This window comes from Cataglyphis hispanica, chromosome 7 (assembly GCF_021464435.1).
Source record: "Cataglyphis hispanica isolate Lineage 1 chromosome 7, ULB_Chis1_1.0, whole genome shotgun sequence".
NCBI classification, from domain to species: Eukaryota; Metazoa; Arthropoda; class Insecta; order Hymenoptera; family Formicidae; genus Cataglyphis; species Cataglyphis hispanica.
This window is the reverse complement of record NC_065960.1, coordinates 7,219,047-7,243,389: the sequence shown is the minus strand read 5'-3', so window position 1 is coordinate 7,243,389 and position 24,343 is coordinate 7,219,047. Positions and strand designations below refer to the sequence as shown.

Below are 24,343 nucleotides of genomic sequence, written 5' to 3'. Positions count from 1 at the left end.
TGCTTTTTTCTTTTCTTAAATAATTTTTTTTTTTTGTTTGTTTCACGGTTTTTACATTTAAATAAATTCAAAGGCGCATTTCTTTAGAAATTTAAACGAGCAAAAATCTTGGTGGGGGATGATAAATATTTATCACTCGGACTGGATACCTAACGCGTGCTTCGAGCGATAATTTTATCGGATGTCCTTGACAATCAATTCGGAAAAGCGGGTGTTACTTATAACACGATTACGTAATCGCGCCCGTGTAATCCGACTGTGGAAGGTTGGCGAGGTCGCCGCCGTTTATTTACACTGCGCGAGGGATATTGTGCCGGGCGGTATTATAATTGGACGAATCAAATTTTCATTCATTCTGTGTATGTGCCAGAGGTCGACGTCGTCGGGCCTCTAATGAATCGCGAACACAGCGGCGCGTCACTTCGTGCGGAAGTTATATTTAACGCGTTGAACACACCAGGCAATTCTCTCTTCGCTCGCTCACGCTGGGATGGTATGTATAATCACGTGGAAAATAACGGCGTATCACCAGCGATAACAAATGTATACGATAATACGTTCGCGTACTTCGCCAGGGATTTCAAAAAGTTATCAGCTATGTATACTTTATTCGCGTTTAAAATTTATTTAACCCTAACGATTTTACATTTATTTTCTCTTCATTATTTTTTTATAGTTTTCTATATTTGTTTTGTATATGTGTGCGTAATGTCCCCCTTTCTCTGCTCTTCATTACATAATTATTACCGGTATACTCCGAGTAATAGGCTATTATTAGTGACTTCAGGAAACCTACGATGATCTCTTAAAAAAAAAAAAAATTGATACATAATTATGCGTTAGCATGAGACATGCGGCAAGCATGGAAATGGTTAAGCAACACCTCTCTCGACACTATAGTCTTCATCTTACACAAGCCGTCCATCCCATAATAACGGTCCGTTGCGTCCCAACAATCTCCCGAGTTGCCGCTGCCTTCGCCGACGAGCGACCAGCGAGCGCTTAATATCACAATTCCGCCATTAATTAGCATCCTGCTAATCGCGGATATATATACGACAGGAAGACGGCGGGAAAAATATTGCGCGTATTATAAATAAACACGCGTGTCCATGTTTACCGAGGTCGCGTCGAGTACAGCAGGAGAAAAAAAATGGACGCCAAAAATTCTTGCGTTTAGTAGTATTAAATGTATCTCAGGTAGCAATATGATATTTACATATAAGTGTAGGATATTTGGCGATAATTACGGTGAATCTCGATTATTGATTAAAGACAAGCGTTTCCCTTAAACGCGACGAGTACTTTGCGACCTCGCATATAATTCTGTCATCTTGACAGAAATTGGATAGCTTGCTCGCTAGATGCGAGTTATAAAGTTTAGTCTGGAATGCGAAGGTGTTTTTGATCGCCCGCGGGATCATAAAGTGCACTGCCAGCATTTCGAACGCGTGCTTTACGAGGTCTGTATGGACTTGGCGTGACTAAGAACCGCGGATCGTTAAATGTCCATCTGCATCCCGGCGCAGCGTCTCTCTCGCACACAATTCTCTTCGAGAATCCTTTTTTAAAAGGATTCTCGAAGAGAATTGTGTGTGTGTATGCATACATAACGGCTCGTCGCATGGATCTTTCCTCTCTATCGCGATCAACACGAAGCCTCTCATGGTGAACGTGTAAAAAGAGACAACGAAAAATATTCATACATCGATGGTGGAATTTTAATTGTGGATCGCGATGAGTTATTCAGGAAATAAACGATTTTCATGGAATTGGAAAACGCGTGCGTACAAGAGATTTCTTTGTCTCTAAAGAATGGCGTTCCCTTCATAATCTTTTATCTCTTCGAATAGCATTTTTTTTTATTCATAATTAATTGTAATTTATATCTGGAATGTCGTATAACGCTTTGAAATATTTTTTAAAATTTTGCCACTTGATCGAAAAGAGAAATGATTTGGACATCTCTAAAATTGCACGAGGATTATATATATATATATATATATATATACGGGATGCTCGAACTGGAACATATGTATACATATAGTCACCTACAATATTCGTTTGTCACGACATCTGTCTATTTTAAGCACTGCGTAACCGTTTTGTGTTCTACCTTTGCCATTCCGTGTCAGAGATCGATACCTGTTGAGTGTGCGACCACGCATTCGCGTTACGTATCCGCAAAACGTATATACGCCGTCAACTCGACGTGCGTACGCGCACGTATCCGTCCCATTCTGCGAGATTATGTCAGCTCATGAATCCATACACGTTATAACTGTCGTCGGTGATTGATAAATCTATAATACTCCTCTCTGCACATATTGCTCTCTCTCTCTCTCTCTCTCTCTCTCTCTCTCTCTCTCTCTCTCTCTCCCCTCTCTCTCGATATTATTTACTATACAAGTTGCTAGCAGATATATATTTCCGCTTCCCGTAACATGAGAAACTATTTTCTGTGCCATATGTATTATAGATAACTGAAAAGGTATATCGGAAAGATGAAATCAATCAGAATAATTGTGATAACAAAGCGAATGCATTGTGCAATACATATATGATATTCCAATTGATAATTATCGTTATTATTTAATCGTGTATTATTTAATTACTCACTTTAATAATAACTCTACAAAATCATAATAATTAATTTTCTAATTAATACAATTTATGACTATTATTCCTAATGACTGCGATATCGAATAAAATTATATTTGTATAGTTTAATAAAATTTCATAATTATTTTATTGCGTTAATAAATATATTTCGATCACGCTTATTACAATTGATCATCGAAATTAGCAATAATTTTATTGTCGATAATTATCAACTTTTTCGCTTCCTTTTTCTGTGATGCAATATCTTGTTGTAATAACTCAATAAAGAATCCGATACTATTCCCTCGCGGGCGGACGACGAATGGAAACCGGTTGAGAGTAATCCCAATGCGCGGTTAATAATCGGCTTAATTATTTATCCGTTTCTCGATTTTAATGAAGCGAAGTAAAAATTAAAGTCGCAGATTTTCCAGTATTTTCGAGCGCACGAAAGGATCGTCGTAAGTTTTGCATTCGAGATAATGACTTGCGGGATTTAGACGTAAACGGGACGTACGCAATTATATCTTTCGATCTGTTTGATCCTTTTAACGTCATCACAATGTCGAATTATTTCGGCACGGTTTATCGAGCCGTTCGTCGCGGTCGACCGCGCGTATCTATATAGAATTTATTGCGTCGTATCTCGCGCACATCTGATTTTCACGTCGGCATATCGCCAGCCATTAATTTCCGCTATTATCAGCATTATCGTTGATAGGTGTTCATAACGTTCAAGTTACGCTAATTACCGTATCGTCGAGCGATATTAATTACGTTGAGAGATCGATTTAACATTGCGCGGTGTCGTCGACAAAGCGATTTAATAAATTATCGGCTCTGCGACAAATCTCTAAATGCAGCGTTTAGATACAAAATGGAAGTTTTTAATAAATTAATATTGAAATTTGGGAAGAATAAGTAATATGAATATTCAAAGAATCAGCGACTTTAGAAAGGGAAATATCTTTAGATGATAATAATCGAGAAATATATTCAAAAATATCTTGAAATATTGATATATCTACAATTATCTGCATGATAAATCGATACTTTTCCAAATTCTCTTAGACATTCTATTTGCATTCCAGTTTTCAAATCTTCCCGTTCGTCTCGCGGAGAAATTCGAATAATAGCAAACTTGTTTGCGAGCGTCTTTACCCGATTCCGGCTTCCTTTCCCATCATACCGGTTTCTTCTTCCGACTCTGCATTAGGATGGGTGAGTTTTCGCGAAGGGAGATCCGATGGGTTACATCAACGGCCCGAAGGGTTATACATATTGCAAGCCAAATTAAATATTGAATATCGATCTCCTTCTCTGTTTGTGCACGGTATACATACACACGCACACAGGCATCGTTGATCGTCGATGACCTACTTTTATGCCTAACTGTGCTATATATGATTTCAGGCAAGTACTAAATCATCGCCTAGTCTCGCAAACATTGTAATACTTTGCAGATAATACGTGAATTTCGCTTAGCTTATTGTTGTGTCATCCGGTTTTTCATCTCGTCAATTACATCTCGCATGAATTTAGTTCACTATAATTTCGGATTAGTAGCAAAGGAAAAAAATGTTTTGTTCCCAGATTAGAAGCGACATATTAATAAATAATAATAATAATAATAATAATATATAATTGAATTATATAATTTTATTTTATACAAGGAGAAAATCGTTTAGCAAAATCTATTTGTTTAAAACGTGATCTTATTTAAAATTAAGATTTTATTTGAAAAGAAAGTACCATGCGATAAATACTAGCTTATCTCACCGTTCCACTTGCCGCGGTGCAATAAACAACGACCGTGTTTCCGTATTCCGACGAATATTTGCGCGTAAAACGACACACGCTATTATCCGGATCGAAGGGTGAAAAGATATATACCGGTTTCTCGCCTCCGTTACCGAGAAGTAAATTGTCGGCGGCAGGTTGGCCCCGGCGTCAAAAAGTTCAACGCCTGAGAAGCGACGAGGAGGAGTGGGGGGGGGGAGGAGGAGAGCGGTTAAGGGCAGGGATCGCGGCGGCAGAGGGTGAGAAAGGGCGCGAAAGGGTGAGACGCAGGAACGGGAACGAAGGAGCAGCGAGAGGCAAGACGCCGCGCAGTTTATTGTGAGCGAGCGCGAACGTAAGCGAGAGAGAAGACAGAGAGAGAGAGAGAGAGAAAAGGTCCATTTTCCTAATAACGCCCCGGGTTCAGCCGGGAAAAGGTTGGGTTAGAGTTCTCTCCCGCCTTTCTTCCTTCCTTGCCTTCTTCCTCGTCCAGCTGACTTTCTCTCTATCTTACTCTCCTTCTCTCTTCTGCCTTTACATCGTGTCACGACATAACGGATTTCTTTCCCTTGTTAAGGCCGTTCTCTCCACCCCCGTGACACGAGCAGTGCCTTTTCTAACCCTCCTTATCCGCTCACTCTTTACCGGAGGGTTGCAGCGATAAATAACTGGACGAGGATGGATAAGAGACCGCGTGTCGGAGGGCACGGGAACGCCGGAAAATAAAGAATGACGCGCATCTCGCGCGTTCATCTTTTCGTTAGAAGCCGGCTAACGTTGCTGTACTTTGATTAATTAATAACGCGGCGAGGAAGAATGAATAGGAGCTTGCCACGCAATTATTTGTTAATTTTCCGGGAGTCAGGTCGAGTAAATCTCGTTCGTAGTCGTGATTTTGTTACGTTGAATGAAAACTGGATGAGAATAAGGAAAATATTACCGAGTGTTTACAAGACTTTCTCTGCGTGATATTGTCTTAATAGATAATCAAGAAGCGTTCTTAATTAATATCTTATACTCATCTTAAGAATAAACCTATATATCGCGACTATTAAAGAAAAAATGTATTGTCAGGAGAATAAGACATCGACGAGAGAGAGAGAGATTTTATATCGTCTAATTAGCGCGAATAGAAATGAATTTTTTTTTTATGAACTGTAAATCATCTCCTTTATAAAAATAACAGCGATAAACCTCGTGATAGATTAATTCAACCTCGAGCGGTTTATTCATGCGATGCGATTAATCGATAATTATCTATTGATTATTTGAAATTACATTAATATCCGTTGATATCCTCGAAACGCGCGTCAGAAGTAACGCAATGCTCCATAATCAATCGCATAATTCATTTAACACGATCGATGTATGACTTTCTCGATTATCTCTCGTGGAACGTACGACTGTCAATTAATCTGTCGAATATGCTGACGCTAGATGGAAAGACTGGCAAATCGGTTAAAATACGTGTGACGCGAGGAGGAAATGTTAGGAAGTGTGTACGTCTGCGTATGAGTGTATGTGTGTGTGTGTGTGTGTGTCGGTCACTGCTTAAAAGGCCGCGGTGAGGTGGAGTGTAAGAGGGTCGATAACACACTCGCCCACCCTCTTTATCTTCGAGCACCCTTCGCTCGCTCCTATGCGGCCAGGTTGGAGTTACTTAACGTGATTAAATCCACCTCTCCCCAATCCCGCCCTCCGGCTGTCCGCGCATAGGTATCCATCTCTTCACTTGCCCTCGTCCTTCCTTCTTGCCGGGGTGTCCTCGTTACGTCCCTCGGGTTGCCCCACCGCGCACGTGTAAATGCCGTGTGTGCTAAACCGATTCGCGATTAACTTGTTTGCGTTTTATTAGCTCTCTTACACGCGCATTGATCAAATCTTTTTTTTTTTTAATCGCATCGTTCACGAAGCGTTTGGCAGAAAACATCGCGACGACTTTATGATGTATTTTCGTTGTTTTCACTGAATTTTAAAGAGAGTATCGGATTATGTATGCAGTTGTGTCATCGTTTAACCATCGTAGCTAAATAATTATTCGCTGCTGATTTATTATTTTGATATACAATCCAATACATCAAAGGATTTGCATATTATACGTGTGTGAGTTTTGTATTTATGATTTATTATTCATGTCCTCGTGAAAATGTTCACATTCGCCGTTTAACGGCTTGTAAATGACGCTGTTAAAATTGTCGATGATTTAATTAATCTAGGTTTATGCAATAACTTGCGAAGAACATTATTATGCATTATATTATTAATTACTTAATTAATCGATTTCTGTATAATGAAGTATGCTAAGAGGAATTGCATATTACATCCGCGTTCTGTATTTATTATCAACCGTTTAATAGGTTTCCAATTACGAGTTTGAATCATCGATATTTCAATTAATATTTAGTGATATTGAATTGTATGCAATGATACACACATATTACTCATTAAAAAAACATTTTTTGATAATTTCATTTAATCCGTTCAAATTTTGAGGAAAATTTAAAATACGCGTTACAATATATATATATATATATATATATATATATATATATATATATATATATTGCTAATTAATAATTTAACATTTGATTATTTTTGCGCGTAATTAATACAGAGTATTGAACTAACAAAGATGGAAAAATTAGCCCGAGTTTAGTTCTCATAATTCCTTTGAATCAGGCTTCGGATTTCCTGCTGAGTCACTTAAATTCAGTCAAAATATCCAGCTCCTAGGGATTACCCTATTAATCAATTATCACATTGAATTTACTGGCTGTGACAACGAGAGAGCGCGTAATTCGGGAGAAAATCGCGGGTAATATTAGCCAGGCTAATAATTCGCATGACTCACGCTTTACGTCGAGTTCTTCCAAGTTCTACGGAACTTGGCGGTCCTCTCGAAGAGTTCTCGAAAGGCTCGAGTATATGGGAAGAAGGGGGGGGGGGCTACTTCCGGAAGGAAGAGGTTACCGGGGCGATCCGCTTGGAAAGTCTCCCCGCATGTATGGTGTGCGAATGCACGCGTGTGTGTTGGTTGCGTCACGTCGAGGAAGTCGATGACCCACCTCCATCTCCTCCTCTTCCTCCATCGATCTCCCTCTCTGTTGCTCTGTTCTTTCTTCTCCTTTTCTTTTCTCTCTTTTGCCCCGCGAATCGTCCGTTCGGACAGTCCGTCGAGTAAACCTTTGATAATGTCTGTGTACATCTCGCATCTGGACTCTCATGTATGTGTGTGTGTGTGTGTGTATGTACGAGGAAATATTCGCGAATGAATTTCGCGCATTTCGCGTATGCAGTCGAGAGGGGATTGTTATTAGATTGATTATATACTGGAAAAAGAGATTCGCGGTTGAAAAATGAAAATATAAAGAGCATGGAATATATTTTTCTGCAAATTCACGTAACAACTATACGAAGTGCTCAATCACTCCCGCGTTGATTTATACTCAACATTGCATTATTAATGTTCAAATTCTTCTCATTTATCTCGAAAGTAGATTAATGTTTTACTCATGAAAGGATATTATTATTAATTGTTATTCGCGCAGATTTTTCCGAAATTAATATAATATTCGATGACATTATTATTTTAACGATGTGTGTTTTAATATAACAACGGACTGCTATTTTTACTGAAGAGATATTTTTCTTCAGTAATATTAAAATAATCAAGTCTATCATGAATTAAATTGTGAACTGCGACCTGTCAGTTCGCGACGATAAACTAAAATTATCGAGCTTGTGTTCTTTTGTGTTATGTATTGCGTCACACAAGACATTCTCACGGTGGATTCTTTTGTAAAGAGGTCGCGAGGGGATTCAAGCCTCTTGTCGATGATCCGACTCGTCAGTGTGGTTGTTCATAAGGTCGTCGATATCGGGGCGATTCTCGGATGCAAATCGAGCGAAAGTCAACGGCGAAACGAGATGACGCGATGCGACGCAACTCTTTCTTTAATCGAGGGAAGGAGAGAAGGGAGGGATAGAGGGAGGGAAAAGGAAGGAAGCTCGAACGACTCGATTAAAACTCTTCAGGGTCGTTTAACATTCTCCCTCTCGTTGTCCATCCGCTGCCTTGCGAGTCTTCGTCTCGAATCTTGGACGCAGTAGTCGTTGCTAAACTTCGGACTAAACTTCGCGAGAATTTCGTTAAATTGTCTTTCTCGCCGACCGGATTAATTTCTTTTTCCCGCATCAAGTGGAAAAGGGAAAAAAAAAGTTTTTAGGATCTATCACTGCAATGAGAGGTTGAGCAAATTAGCTCCAGTGATAACGCATTATCATGAATGATTTGTCTATTAAGGTTCTGTGGAAGAGATATAAATAAAAAATATAATTTTCTTGCCACGTGTTTTCACTCGCGAAATTGATTGTGGAAACATAATTTTGCAAAACTGCAAAAATAATTTTTTATCTCGTGTACAAATGATACATTTATTTGATATAATTGACCTAATATGCGTTGTAAAAAAATATTTCTTAGCAGTGTCCGTAATTATATGAAGAAAATTAAACATTACGCAAAAGCTTGAAAGTCACGCAATGTATATTAAATAGCCAGTTATTAATATTGATGTTGAATTACTAAAGTACGTTGCGAACAGTAAATAACACTTGCAATAACAATGCAAAGAACTGCTCAATTTGAGCATTGATTATGTAAGCATTAATCAATCAATTAATTAATTGTCAGAGGCCAAATCTAGGATTTATTTTTTAATGAACGACAAAGACAATCAATTATCAGCAACACGCGAAACAATTTCTTATGAAAATTAATCCACTATTATTTCCCCTTGTCAGCTTAATCAATTCAAATACGTATAATTATTACAGAGCCGTAGGTCTTCCGCTGACGAAAAATTGCGCAAATTAACGGAAAGGGTCCGATGCAAATGAGTTTAAGCATTCATGACGTCATAATGCGCCTTAAAAATGCGAAGGCCGAACCTTCTGAAGCCTGAATGTCCGCGTTGCGTTTACATTCCCTCTTCATGAGTTCAAGATCAACGAACTCGGACTCACCCCTCGTTTGTCGAGTTTACATTTGTAACGTCATCGTGTGACCCAGTTTGTACAAGTCCGTCGGAGATCTCGTTTATATGCGTGTATGTGTGAATCTACGATAAGCTAAGCCTGTGGCTAACCCTCGAGGCGATCGCTCGTCGGCAACGCTTTTATTATTCACGAGGAAGGTGCTTGCCTTGGCGAGCACTGACATCAACTTTCGGAGGAGTCAATGATTTCCTTCTCGAAAGTACAAAGTTTCGGACGTAACGTGCAATTTAATAGTGGCTCGTGAATATGTAAAAATTAGCATGATAAATTCCGTTATATGTTACGTCATTCGTGATAACGATCAAGACAAGAACGATTATTTTCTTCACAATTATATATATTAAATTCTTTATTATTTTGAATATTTATAATTAGGTGCTTTCTGCAAACAAAATTTTTATACATATATATTTTATTTTTTTTTTAAATTATTTATTAAACAAAAATAAAAATAGAAAGACACAAAGGGAAAATATATTTCAAGACTGCATTGTATTAAAGTTGCGTTCATCAAAATGTAATAAACAAGTCAATCGATAATGTTATACATATTAATAATGTAATAAAATCGAGTTTCGATCCAGTCGCGACATTGAATTCTACGAAATTATCTAATATTTATTAAGGATGCACAGTTTCTCTATATAAGCTGTCCCAATATGCATCGGCAATCGAAGCGATCCGATCGGAAGCGCAGCTCCCCGGGTATAGTTTGTCGATCGATAGCGATGGACATACATACACACGCGATTTCCTGCAGAAAAGCAATGGCGTGGCGGGGAATAAAGGCAAACGAAAGAATTACCAAATATAACCGGAGACATCGCGAAGGCGTGCGACCTTCGTAGAGGATCGATTAATCGCGGATTAAGCTCAATGCCAAGCCGAGAATGATCCGCTAATCCGCTACGCGGCCGTATCGTCAATCTGAAAACTTTAGGATTTAGATAACGTTGGGGGGAGATGTGCTCGAATATCGTCCTCTTTTCCCAAAGGGATTTAATCCCTAATAAATTATTTATTTGTATATCTAATATGCGCGCAATATTTTATGTTATATAATATTTTATATTATATTGCGAAGTGTGATTTAAAGTATCGTTGAAATATTATATCGAGTGAGAAGTTAGCCTTAGAAGTTGAGGGCGTCTACTATTATCAGTATATCTCTCTTTTTCAGTTTTTAAACTATGCTTTAACTTGTGGTTATTAATTTTAAATGTTTTAATCTTACGTGTCGCGAGCGCGTATCTAACTTTGCGTCACTTTTTTTTTGCTTTATCGTCACACTCAGCTTCCGTAAAAAGGGGGACGGTATTCGAGCCAGCTCACCTATTAATTTATTCCGACAGTGGCGAAGAGAAGAACGAAGAAAAGGGTCGAGAGGCGACGGGCTACAGCAAGACCATGTTTTCCAGCGGGAACTTTTCACTCAGTAGAAACGTATAATTCACTTTTGCGCACGGACGGGATTTTTGTTGAAAGCCGCGGAAGAGCGCGGGGGAAGGGGGGGGGGGAGGTAGCCTGAAGTATTTCCTGTTCGAATTTCTAGCCCCAAAGAGAGAGCAAGTAGCATCGTTGCAATATTTATACGTCACGAAACTGGAAATATGTTGTTAAAAATATCTGCGTCGTACGGGACTTTTGCACTTTCATACTTGTGTTTTATTGCATATTCAAGGATATGGTGAATAATTACCGCGTCATGCAATATTCGTAAATTCCTCCCGCTATGACAACAATATTTTTTACGTTCATGCATTCTCTAGTATTGTAATTGAATTGAATTGTTCTTCTCTTTCTCTAAAAAAAGAATATTATATTTTTAAAAGATTTAAAAGGGAGTTTTTTTTTTTGTAGCAATAGAAGAGAAAAAGATTTACTCCTAAAATGGCATTACTTCTATAATTTCACTACGTTTTCATACAAATATTTGCATTTTACGATATCTGTTTATACGCGAGAGAAAAATATCATACATATCTTACGTAAAGTGAAAGCTCATTTCCGACACATTTGAGGAGTACAATTCCTTTTCTAAATTAATTTATATATTATCTCGTTCTCTCTCGATCGCATGTTTTGACGTATAACTTTTATTATAGACGTATAACGTATAAATCAGAGCTTTATCGTTGTATTTGGTATCAAAGCTATGTTTGTACAAGCATTCCTGTTCGCAACATAGCGTTCTCGATTCTCTTAGAGTGGAAAAATTGAATTGCGTCACGCGCTGTAGCGCGATATCTTTAGTGTGTCCTCTCTTCTGCGATGCACTTGCAATGCCCCAAGTACGGTGACGTTGAATTTGCAACCCGGTTCGTGACGTGCGCGGGTCAGAAACCGTCGAAACTCGCCTCGCAGAAACGAGAGAGAGAGAGGTCTGGGAGAGAGAGTTACCCAGCAGCACAGCCGCCCTCCTCGAGAAGTTTCCTCGAGTTGCTGGCAACTTTCGGCTCCGACCGACGAGGAGAACTCTCGAGAATATCGCACCGCAACCCGTTAATAACTATCCGCGTTGACGTACGCCACCGACTCCAACGACTTTGTGCATCGTCATTCGTTGGCCCGAGACGACGCTGCACCTGGCGAGCGACAAGTTTCGCGCAGTTTCTTATAATACGAGAATGAATATATAATAAAGATTGTCGAACACCGTGCTATCGCGCAAATAATTCTTTTTTTTTTTTTTGTAGTCTATTATTTTTATATTTTATTTTTAAAGTGCTATTTAAAAAGTATTGTGAGAAGAAATATTTTTTTCCATTTTGTTAATTTTTCACGACATGCATAGTTTGATCGTGTTACGTCTACTACAGTAGGAAACATTTAAAAAATAAAAAATTAAATATCTTTTCATTTATTTTGTAATTTTACGCGGAGACTCGAAATTTCCTCGCGAAAAATCGAAATTTCCTCGCGAAAAATCGATTCCGGGGGATCGGCAATTGCGGGGGCGAGATGACACGGCCGAACGAAACGGAGATGCAAAGCCTCGAGAGCTCTCGCGAGATACGTTCGGTTTAAGCTCGAAGAAGTCGTCCGTTCGGCGATGGCGTTTACGCCGAGAGTCGATTCCGCATCGGGGCGAAACTGGGTCGTCGCCATGCGGCGTCGGCCGGTGGCACATGTCGGCTCACATTTTTCCTCTCCCGCATCCCTCCCCCGTATATATACCGGCAGCTTGCCCCATCCCTTTACCCCGGTTTGTCCTCCTCATCTTTGTCGTTCTTTGACACAAAGACTCTCTCGGAGTCCTCGCCGACCGTATGATGACATTATGTATTCTTATTCATCCTTTCACGGAAAGCAGGCGAATGCACGTCGCGTGCAACGCTTTCTTAATCCTTTCTAGAATCAAATCATCTCACATCCGAATACACACTCTTATCGCAATTTTATTTCGGACGCATATTGAAATGTTATTGTTAAAAGACAAAATAGATTGATGTGTATGTAATAAATTGGGATGAGATAGATTTTTTTTAATGGAGAGAAAATATATTTGACGCAGCTCTTTATTCTATTTTATTGAATAGCAAAAGAGCGTAATCCGCGTTTATGCTCTTATTGCACTGTTTATAAATAACAAAGCCGTCACACGCGCGCGCGGAGCCTCGTTTCTTTTGCACTCGACAATACAAAAAAGCATGAGCTTTTTTGCAAGTAAACTCGAATAACCTGCCAATACGAGTATACCCTTTGTCAGACGACAGCGCACAAGCTTTATCATCTGTGCTATTTTATAAAGTTAAAAAACAATGTTCGGTCTTTTATTTCACGAGCAATACGATGGCTCGTTATTACATAAATCAAAGAAGTTACAACAAGCATAGGAAGAGAAAGAGAGAGGGTAAAAATTAAAAGATGCGATGATTCAATGAAATATCCTGTCGTTTTGTTCGTATTAAATCGTAAATTGACATCGATGTATTTGCAAGTATTAGAGACACTTTTTTTCATGTGAAACGCATGGGCGTAAATCGCCTTTTTGATAAACGACATTACGTGATTGCGCCGACTTCATTTGTCCGCGGGGGATGCACTTGTCGACGGTGGATTTTTTTTTTGTTTTTTTTATGCCTCGGTAATGCGCCTCTCCGGCGGTTGTGCGCGGCGCATTTCGCCTACGTTCTCTTCGCCAGCTCATCATCGTCCTTTCCTGCGGATGCAAATTAAGCGTTGCGGCCAAGTAATTCCCTATCATCAGTCGGCCGAGCAACAATGAAAGGTATTGCTTAATACCACGTCGTACACGACAGCAGGCAATCGGTTACCTGGAAGTGACTCAGAATTTCGTAGTGCGAGGAAATCTGGGTCAGCTGATAATTTCTGTTTCTCAGCCGTGATAAATGTATTTTCAAACTCTCTGTGTTATCTGTGTTATTGCTTCTTAACGCGAGTAACATTGAAAAAACGCCTTATTTACAATATTTCAATAAAGTATATTGTAAGTAAGAGATTTGAGAGATAATTTTTTAACATTTAAGGTAAATCCGCGCTTGGACATTCCATGATACTTATTATATAATTATTTGCGAAAACTTTGTTAAGGAAAATGTTCATTATACAAGACACGCTTTCATATTGTTAGTAAATCAAGATTAATTGAGCGGTTATAGCAAGATATTTTCGATATTTAATCAAAGGAATGCAAATCACTCTGTCAATTTGTGTGTCCCCAGCTGTTAATTTTGAAACACTTGGGTGCGATTTTTCGATAAATTAGATAAATACATACGAAATGTTGGCGAAAACTTAAGATAATCTTTCTAATGCTAAAGATAAACTCACTTTTTGCGCAGTGATATTTATATATTATTTAGCATATTATATATTGTTATAAATAAATAATATATATTATAATATATATTGTTATAAATAAATAATATATATTATTATAATAATATATATTATAAATAAATAATATATATTATATATTATTTATCGGCGAGAATACCTCGCAATAGACGTATTTATTATGCGCATCACGTTTTTATATCGTGAATACGTCAAAATTAAATGACTTATACACCAGCGTAACGTTTTGATGTCCGAACAAAACTTTCCGGTGTGTCGTGTCGGTTGAAATTCTAAAGCTTAATTTAGGATTCATTCTCCGTGACACGTGTAATAGGAAATATTCTCTGTTCGATTCGATAATATTTCAATCGATGATTTCGTCAATCCGGAACGATGTGGCAATACGGCTCTTAAATGGCAGCTTCTACATCGGCGTTGGGCTCTTCCTTGCATTATCGCGCGGTGTTCGTGGAAAAGGTAAAGGTGTACGGGCCATAGATCTGTCGGGAATGATTTATAGCCACCATCAGCGGACTCTATCTGCGTCATCGTGATAGCAGCACATAAACAATCCGACATATCGCGTCAATAAGCATAGTGCGCATTGAGCTATGCATGCATTGCGTTGCATATTGCCGGTTGCAGTTAAGAATCGATGCATAATCAATTACCAAAGTCAGGTATTAGTGGGCATAATTAATGAAGGATCGCATACATTGAGAATTATAAAAGGAACATCTTACTTAGCCTTCTATGGACACGGATTAATTTTTATCGATCGCGTTTGCTGAAGTTGAGAATCAATTTATCGTTCGACGTAAGAAAAAAATAAAAAAAAAAAAACGTTTAATCAACGATATTTAAGAAAATAGGCAAAAATGAGAGATCATGATTCTATTCCTATTACGTTACCCATTCGTCATCGAATTCTGCCGTCAAATCGCTTGCCCTCGTATCGACAATTGTCTATACTCGGGGATTTAATTTCGAGAACGATGCTGGCCGACATAAATAATCGTCATGATTCTCTCGTGGATTGTCTATCGGGACACGCGGTGGGAGTGGGAGAGAGAAAAATACAGAGAATTATGACGGTTGATGAACGGGGTGGATGAAAGGGAGGGTGAGAGGACGAAGGCGAGCCTGAAGAAGAAAGTCGTGATGAGGGGCAAGGTGGTCCAACCAGATCCTTTTGGCCAAACAGGTGTACATGGAGCCGCCAACCTGGCGTGTGCCGGCTAACTATACGCCTTAATAATACACGAATGGTCCGTTCACGGCCGACACGCACGGCACACATTAACATAAACACAGGCCGCGCGCGCGATGGATGTATCGATCGATGCGTACGAACAACCGGCCATTGAATGTTCGTCGAACTTCATTTCTGTGTTCTGGATGCTCCCTCGAGAAGTCTATTTGCGCGAAACGGCAGAAATTTATTTATGCAAATATGATAATAGAGATACGTGAAGTTATTATGAGTTTTATAATTTTCGTGTTTTGTTAGAGAAAAGAACATTTGCTTTTTTATATTTCTATATTAAAAATATAATGGGATATATAAATTATTAAAAAAAAATTTATTTTAAATTTATTTATATAATCCTACGTTTGTAATTAAATTCAGAGGTAATTACGATGGTTAAATGTTGCATCGTCATCGTTTTTGCACAGTGCAGATTTTATGAGATGAAATATATTCTAGAGATGTTAAAATATATTATAAACTTATGAAACATTATACCTGTCATTGATTTTTTATGCATATCTTTTAAAAAATATTAATATATTTCAATTACAGACTTATATGTCGCTTTAAAAATTGACAATTTGATCGAATCTCTGCGATAAAAGATTAATCATATCTAACTATCTTTGCATCGTATATTTTGAGTATTAGCTCGCAGGTACATCTCTGACGCATATTAAATTGCAAGACAAGTATCAATTCGCACGAATACATCATATCTATTCTCTCCTGTCTCTCCGCGTACAAGCAAATCGTATCGGTAACCAGAAGAGGTACAAGGTAGGGGGAAACTAGCGAGCGCTTTGAGAATACTCGAGGTGTGTGTCGGGCAGGCGGCAAACATGGGGAAGGCAAAGGCCTTTAACCGGTGCATTAGAGTGCTACTTGTGCACGATGCTCTCGTCTCAAGCGTGTTGCATTCGCGACGCTGCACGCACGACGCGCCTTCGCGATTGGAAGGCGAGCACGTTCTCTCTCTACAAAGCGTTACAACAATATTTGCATCTCGACTCGACTCTCTTCTTTTCTTTTCTTTTCTCTCTCTCTCTTTTTTTTAAGGAAGAACACTTTCGCGGCATTATTGTTATCGCTGCTTCGCATCGCGATGCATCACGTAGTATGACGGTTGGTAACTATATTCTTCTAGTGTTCCCCTTCGTTGAGGTTCCCGTTCTGAGCGATATATCATTACTTTAGCGCGTGCAAAGTATTTTATCGTCGCGAGACGTCTGGACGATTGTCTCGAAGAAACTGCTGATAAAATCGATAAATAATAATTATATACAATCTATTTGAGAAAAAAGATAAATATAATTTTATTTTGGAATAAGTTTATTTTTTAAGACACGTATAAGAAATATTGACATTATGAAATATATATAAAGAATATATAAAAAAATAAGCTGTGAAATGTAAGATAAGATGAAAATTTGAAATCTTAAAACATGATTTAGATTTTTTTAGAAAATGTAAAATCAGATATATGTGGACTTACATTATTATTATATGGGCTTTGCAACGATATGATAAGTACAAAAATAATTTCCTCATCATGATTCGATTTCGAATTGTTAAATTGTTATATATATATATATATATATATATATATATATATATATATATATAGTCAGTGTCATCAAGAACTCCATCTACAATCATCGATTACAGTTGAAATAATAATATATAATTTTTAGGTCTTAAAAATTATAAGAAAAACAAATTTATTTTTATAGATATTTTCCATTTTCAGATTTAATTTTTTAACTGTCATTATATATTTACACAATTTTTTTATTATTTATTGTATTAATTTTTGAAAACATTTTGAGCACATTGTATTATTACCATCTATCTGATACGAATGATCACATTTATAACTAGACTACTTAAACATGCAATAACAGTATCGATCACCGATGAGACTCTGTCGCGTCATTGAATGTATTAATTCAAGCCATACTCACGTCGCAGCTCGAATTCCGCAATAAACTTCCGCTGCTCGTAAAAGCCGAGGTGCAATGAAATATGAGAATAAGATGTATATAAGGACAAAGGAATAAATGAAGAAACTTGAGCCCGCTATAAACAGTGTATACACTATACAGATATTAGAAACACATATTCTTTCATGCAATAAATGGCGAATATATAATGAAAAGAGCATTAGCAAAGGCAAAAATTTATCGAATTTAATTTCCGTGAATTGAAAACAATCGTTTTCTCTTTTAAATCAATTCAATAATTAAAGATCTCTGGAATGAACAACAATTGACACCTTGAGACAAATCAACAATTAAATCCAACGAATCAAAGACTGACATTCGAAATTATAATTTTAACAGAAGGTTGAATTTTTTTTCCTCGCAAATATTACTTTTATATTTTCGCGCCCCCTAAGTCAACGACGAGCATACGGAATAGATCCCCTAAAATACACGTATAAATCTCGCGATTGAGTCGAGCGATCAGCTTCCGGCGAACGCCGAGGGTTCTTCAACCCCGATGACAGTTTGATGGCGCGCGATATTACGGAGCGAGGCGCTCGGATCAAACTTGGCTCGTAAGTCCCCTGCTCGCGTCGGGGTCCCGCCAAGCCGACAAAGTGGGGAGACATAACAAAGCCATCGGTAGAACGCAGGTGAAGCGACCGTCTGCTCGCCAAGCTGCTCGCAGGGGCCCCTCTTGTTGGCGCGTGTTACGGGGCCCGTTTGCCGCACCAGCGACACGCCACCCGGCAGCAAGCAACAGCAAGCAGCAGCAGCAGCAGCGTGGTGGTAAGTAGAAAATCGTGCCGGCGATGCCGCCACGACTAGAAGGGGCCCCTTCAAGCCTCAGTCAACCGACGCGCTTCGCTAAGACCGTAACATACGGCGCTCTTCGCGCGCTCAAACGCAATTTAAACTTGCCTCGAGAGTCTCGATAACAGTTGGACGTGAAATATCGAATGGGAATTTATAACATGGTGCGGATAGTTGCAGAGCGAAACTAAACGCCAAAAGAATCTCCGAACTCGAAAATTCCGTTTGTTTCCGGTGTTCGAATCTGCTATAGTATAAGAGTCAGCGACAACATCGACGAGGATTTACGAGGCTGCGCTTATATAGTTAGCGATCGATTCCCAGCGGGCGAGGTTGAACGCGAAAAAGAGGTGGAATCTTCAAAGGTTCAGTTTTTGTATCCATCATCGATTGTAAGAAGCGAAAAGTGTGCCGGGGACGGTGATAATTAAATATGCGAGAATCAAGTGTCGACGAAGATTTTGCACCGTGCAATAATATCGAACGTGTCTCGATCGAAGATGTTAAGGAAGCAAAGCTGAATTGGTTTTGCGACGAAGCGCTGCACGAGTACAACAATGGATAGGATGCGCGAGCAATAATTGCATGTGCATATTTGAATTAATCAATGCCGCGTATTATCGAGCGTCTGACTCTCATTTAAATTCAATTCGCTGTGAAATGTTGACGACAGGAGGCTGAGGGAGAGAGGGAGGGAGGAGGGGGGAGGGGCGGGGAGAGTCGAGGAAGAGAGACACAAAGTTGCGCGCAATATCGATCGGTTCGAGCGGTGTTGAGTTTCAAAACGAGGTTCAACTGACGCCCCCTTCCCCTTTCCCCTTCCCCTTCCCCACCCCTCCTCTATCATTGCTTCGCGATGAAGTGTATCGCGTGACGTTCTTCATAAAGCTTTCCCATTCCCGGCGCATATTTATCATTCACTGTCGTCGGTTCGAGTTATCACCGTCTCATTAAAATTTGCTTCGCGCGATCAATCGTACGTTACCGCTATGCAATATTGACGCGATGTTGTCCGGAGGAAACTCGTATGTCATCGTTCGTTGCGCGCTCGAATGTTTCGAAACGGAAGGTTCGATCGAGGTCAGAGTTCGAAGCAGGCACCACAAAATTGTTTAACGAGGCACGTTTTTTTCGGACTCTTTCGCGAAGAAACATAATCGAGTTAATATCGTTATATATCGTTTCGGATATGTTCTTACGCGAGAAATTTATAATTGAGATTTTTATACGCCATTGTGCGTGAAGCGCATTTCTCTCGAATAAGCTTCCTCTCGTCTATAATATTTGTGCGGTTTTGCATTGAATGTCAAATAAGAGATCCGGTCTCATGTTCAATGCGTGTATCGCGTGTCATAAAATCGATAATTTCGGTGCATCGCCGGAAGTTTCAAGCGAATTCATGAACATGAACGCGACGCTTATTCGTGATCGTTTGATTCGTTTATTCGACACGATTTAATCGAGTATCTCTGGTCAGCAAAATTGTTTCAATCGAAGCAGATATTTACGAGATATTCCAAAGAGAAGCATTTCGTCGAATGATCCTAACAGTTTTTTTTTCCTTTTTTTTTATCGGTATTTTCGTTTACGTTTTCACGACTTTATCGCGTACAATTGCGGTTGCGATTACTGGAATGTTAATTTCTTCATTCCTACAATTAGCCGCTAGAGTCACATGTTGAACGTCATCAGGGAGATATGGTTGGACTGGTACACGTGTCACCAGCGTATTCGTTTCCAGCGTGTTCCTCCAGAAGAGGAGGAAGCACCGGCATGTGCGCGCGCACGTGTGTGTGTGTGTGTGTGTGTATGTTAAGTTCAGCGGGGCGTACATAAGTAACCCCGAAGAGTCTCTTCTGTCCGTATCCCAGCCGGGTCTGGGTCAGTCGCTCACGTGTAAGAATCTCGAGGACGTGTTTGCGCTGGTGAAAAACTCGACGAATTACCCTACGTCGACCTTGGAGAGCCACCTCTCTGCTTCTCTCGCCTCTCTCCTTCTCCTCGCGTTTTTTTTTCTTTTTTTTTTCAACGCCTCGTGCCACGATATCGTGCACTTCGCCCGACGCCTAGGAAGTTAATCTCAACTTTCGAGCGAATTTTAACGAAGCGCGCCCAAGTTTACGCGCCGAAGGTCTTTCTCGGCCTCGGCATTTTACGACCTTGAAGAATTGTTCGCGCCCCGACATCTGTCTTCGCGATTTAATGTTCCATGACGTGGACGTCAAGCAAACGTCGGCTTTTCGGGGATACATATTCTTGACGCGCGCGCGCGTTTTACGGTTAGAGAATAATTTGTTTTTGCCTGTGATAGATCTGGATCTGACGTTTCGCAACCTTGAAGAAAACTTTGCAACGATGCTTTTTATCATCGTGTTTTCCTTCTACGCGTGTATATGTGCGTGACACGCGAGATTGAATTGATATTCCTCGCTTAAACTTGGGAACGTCTTTCGGATAATGTGAGCTTTGTATTTAAGCGTGCTGAATGCTCCGTTTGTGCGGCGAGCTATTTATCGCGGCTACCTTCTGCAATTTTCTGAGATAAAGTTGATTCCACGGGAGTTCAGTGTATTGTACGATGTGATAACGCGAGTGTAATCTACGTGATCCCGATAACAGCAAGAGAGTGTCTTTTAAAAATACAATTTTGTGTGTGTGTGCCATAATTTCTCAACAAAAGTGCGATCGCGTGAATTTAATTCAATGGCATTAAATTTTAATGGAATTTTAGATTTTAGTAAACTCGATTAAACCTTAATAAATCAACAGATTATCTCTTCGCGAGTGCATAAACTCGGATATAATCGGGCGGGAGTCTGAGGGGCAAATATTTTGTCGGATTTTATGGTGAGAGTGGTAGTCGCGCTCGACCGAAAAACGGGTCCAGAAGAGTCGCATCTGATACAGCATCCCACGCTGGTCGACGATCATCGTGTCTTACTTGCTTTAGCAAGTGCGAGTAACATGAAACAGAGGCAACGACAGCGGCAGCAACGTGGGCGATAAGTCATGTTCAGCAGATTCGAGCTGCTTCAAGGCGCTGTCAGCTATCTGCTGTTATCAGGTGCGCGGCATTGAGCCGATTCGCTCTCACTTTTGATTCGATCGATCGATCGCGTGCTAGTAGAGTTGGCTGAGTCATCGCGCGGAGAGATAAATCGACGATAAATTTACGGGGCATTGTGCATTGCGCGTCTTGTCGCCTGACAAATTTCATATCTCGACGATTTTATCTATGTCTATTAATGACAATCGCTGCAAATTTAGACGGCTGTCCGCCGTTTTCTAAACCGGTTACCGCGAGAGACTCGGTCGACAAATTTATAGATCGCGTCGCGTTTACGTTTGGATAAATTAGCGCGTGAAATTATTTACGAGCCATTTTCGTGCTGCTGAAAGTTGCCTCTCGTTGCACACTTTCAGATAATATCTTAGAATTATATTATTAACTCAATCATTTATTTAAAAAGATGTAATATAATTTATTTAGATATTTTATATTTGGCTTTTAATATTAAGTATTTCTCTATGGAGGATTATTTTACGATTCAACGTAAATACGTTGATTTTTTTAAGTTATTAAATTTGCGTGAAAATTGTAAGGGGATATTTAAATTTTCACATTGAGAGGTTTAAGTAGTGTTGTCAGCTTGACTGATTATTGACATGTAGTCGTTAACACAAGATACGGCCTCGTGATACTTTAGCGCTAATTATTTTATTTTCCGGCATTGAGGGCTACGGTTGTTGTGTGTTGTGCCACTGATTGATTGCAGTCATCTGTACTGAGTCGGCCGTTAAATTGCAACGCGGCGAATATTGATAATTAGGCGGTGGAAGATTGCCGGATAATTTCGTACCTATTGTTGGAACAGCGGCCATGACGACTGATGAATAATAAATGCTTCGACATGCGATTGTATAATCATTTAAAGACATTATAATCGCGAAGATAGTCTTTATTATGAATATAAATAATTTAGCATTCGCGTGAGAAGTAATAATATACAAATATTTCTTTCCCGATGAAAAGAATATATAAAAATATGTGGAGAAAATAATGTATGAGATAAATCATTAATAATATAATATTTATAACATATTTTATACAAGAATATGGAGAGAAAATTATATACATCTATTCTAGTTATACAATTTCTAGTATTTGATGCCGATATAAATTCTAGAGCGGATAAAAGATTTACCAACAAACTTTCTGCTTCTGCTAGATTTCATTTCCGGCAGTGTCACGGCCATGTAATTTCTCGCGTAGCTTCGTAATAACGTCGAAACACACGCGCGCTTCCTTCGCATTAGACGCGAGTGGTAAAATACGGCGGGCGAGAGAATGGCCGATGCGCGCGGCGTTCCAGCAGCCCTCTATTTCGAATTTAACAACACCCCTCCCCTCCCCGCGCACCCCGCTCGTCCCGCTTTCATTCGGGGCCGTAAACTCGCCCGAGCACCCCGAGTCCCTTTTCCCATGACACGCTGCGTGCCTACATGCATGCGTGCATTGCGTGTACGCTATTGTTTACGCAATGCCGGTCGCGGCATTCTGTGCGCGGCTTTCTTCCACCTCTTCCTTTCATCGTTACTTCCTTTGCTTCTCCCCCCCCCCCCTCATGTTGTCGCAAGCAGGTCATCGAATTTCTAAAGGCAATCTCGCACACGGCAGACGGTCCCGTCAGAAAGACGACGTATCGATGCCGGTTGCGTGGAACGCGCAACAAACCCCCTTCTTCGTAACATAACTACCTGAATTCCTTTTTGCTTTTTGAATGTCGTTAACCGTTAGTTTCTTCTCACACTATTGAATCACGCGAAATTTCAGGTCACGATGATTAAAAATCTCACCACGTGCTTATATTAATTCTATACTCACGTAAAAAAAAATATATACAACTACGCACTAGCTATTATTGATTATCTTTCTCAAGAGAGAGAATTTAATATTTTAATTAATTTTTTAAAACGACGGGCAGATGTTACAGTACAAGGTAGTGGCTTTGTTATTTTTTTTTTTAAATATATGTAAACAAAAGAGAATATTTGTATTCATTGTATATTGAATTGATACTTGGGAGATAAAATGATTATTTTTTCGTAAAACTAATTCGCTGAATATTTATTTTAACGTGAAACGGCCGTGCCGTCCTTAAACTTCGATAATTAGACAATAATTAGTTCTTACTAATCTTACTAATTACTATTCTTATCTTTTCTGTTACAGAACGCGAGAGACATGCCGCCAGCAGACTATCTGCGTAAGTATATTAGCCTAAAAACTTTAGCCTGTCAGAAATCTTACGTTACTTTTGTTACTTCCACTTAATGTTTCTTTAAGTAACTTTCTCTCATTAAACTTTATTTTATTAAAAGTAAAAGAGAGTTTTTAGCAAAACAATATGTTTATTTCATAATAGAAATATACACATACGAATTATACATTCGAGTCGAATGATCGAGAATTTTTTCTCAGCTCACATTGAAATAATGCGCTTTTTTAAATATTTTTGCAATATTTAAATTACTTGTCTGTCTAATCGGAAAAAAAATACAAATTGCGTACATATAACAAAAGAACCAAGTGTCGGCAAATATGCCGGTTACATAGCAAACCGCAAAATTTATTTCAGATTTTCGCGGGGACTTTTAATTAAATCGCTCGGCGCGCTGCAATTTTTCTGTGCGTTGATTATTTTGCCGAATATTTTGTTGTTCTTTTTTTTTTTTTACTACGCACAAGCAAATGTATAGTCTCTGTTGTTTACTCTTAAATAAGCGGCTTTTTAATCCACGCAAAACGTATATGTCACAGAGAATTCGCAACTCGTAAATAAAATTATCAAAGCTGAAGTGAACGACAGATGTTTTCTGTATCATCTTTACATACTTGTAACAAAAAAAAAAAGAAAAGTACGTACGCGATGACGCAGAAGATCCGGGCAACACGTGGGCACCGCTAATAAAGATGTTTCCAAGTTTCTCACGTGTCGTGAGTTTCCTGCGGCGGCGGTTTGGAAGACTTTCTTTCTTTTCCCGTGTAGAC

The 24,343-nt window shown here is 39.2% G+C and overlaps 1 protein-coding gene across 7 annotated transcripts in view; it reads left to right on the top strand.

The window, feature by feature from the left end:
- The window catches only part of LOC126851015 (AF4/FMR2 family member lilli), a 181,065-nt gene that overhangs the window by 135,348 nt on the left and 21,374 nt on the right, over positions 1-24,343 (top strand). For all 7 annotated transcript variants that reach the window (XM_050594533.1, XM_050594539.1, XM_050594537.1 and 4 more), the window contains one exon: positions 23,525-23,558. In XM_050594533.1, the coding sequence (XP_050450490.1) occupies positions 23,525-23,558 (34 nt within the window). The remainder of the gene's footprint in view (positions 1-23,524; positions 23,559-24,343) is intronic.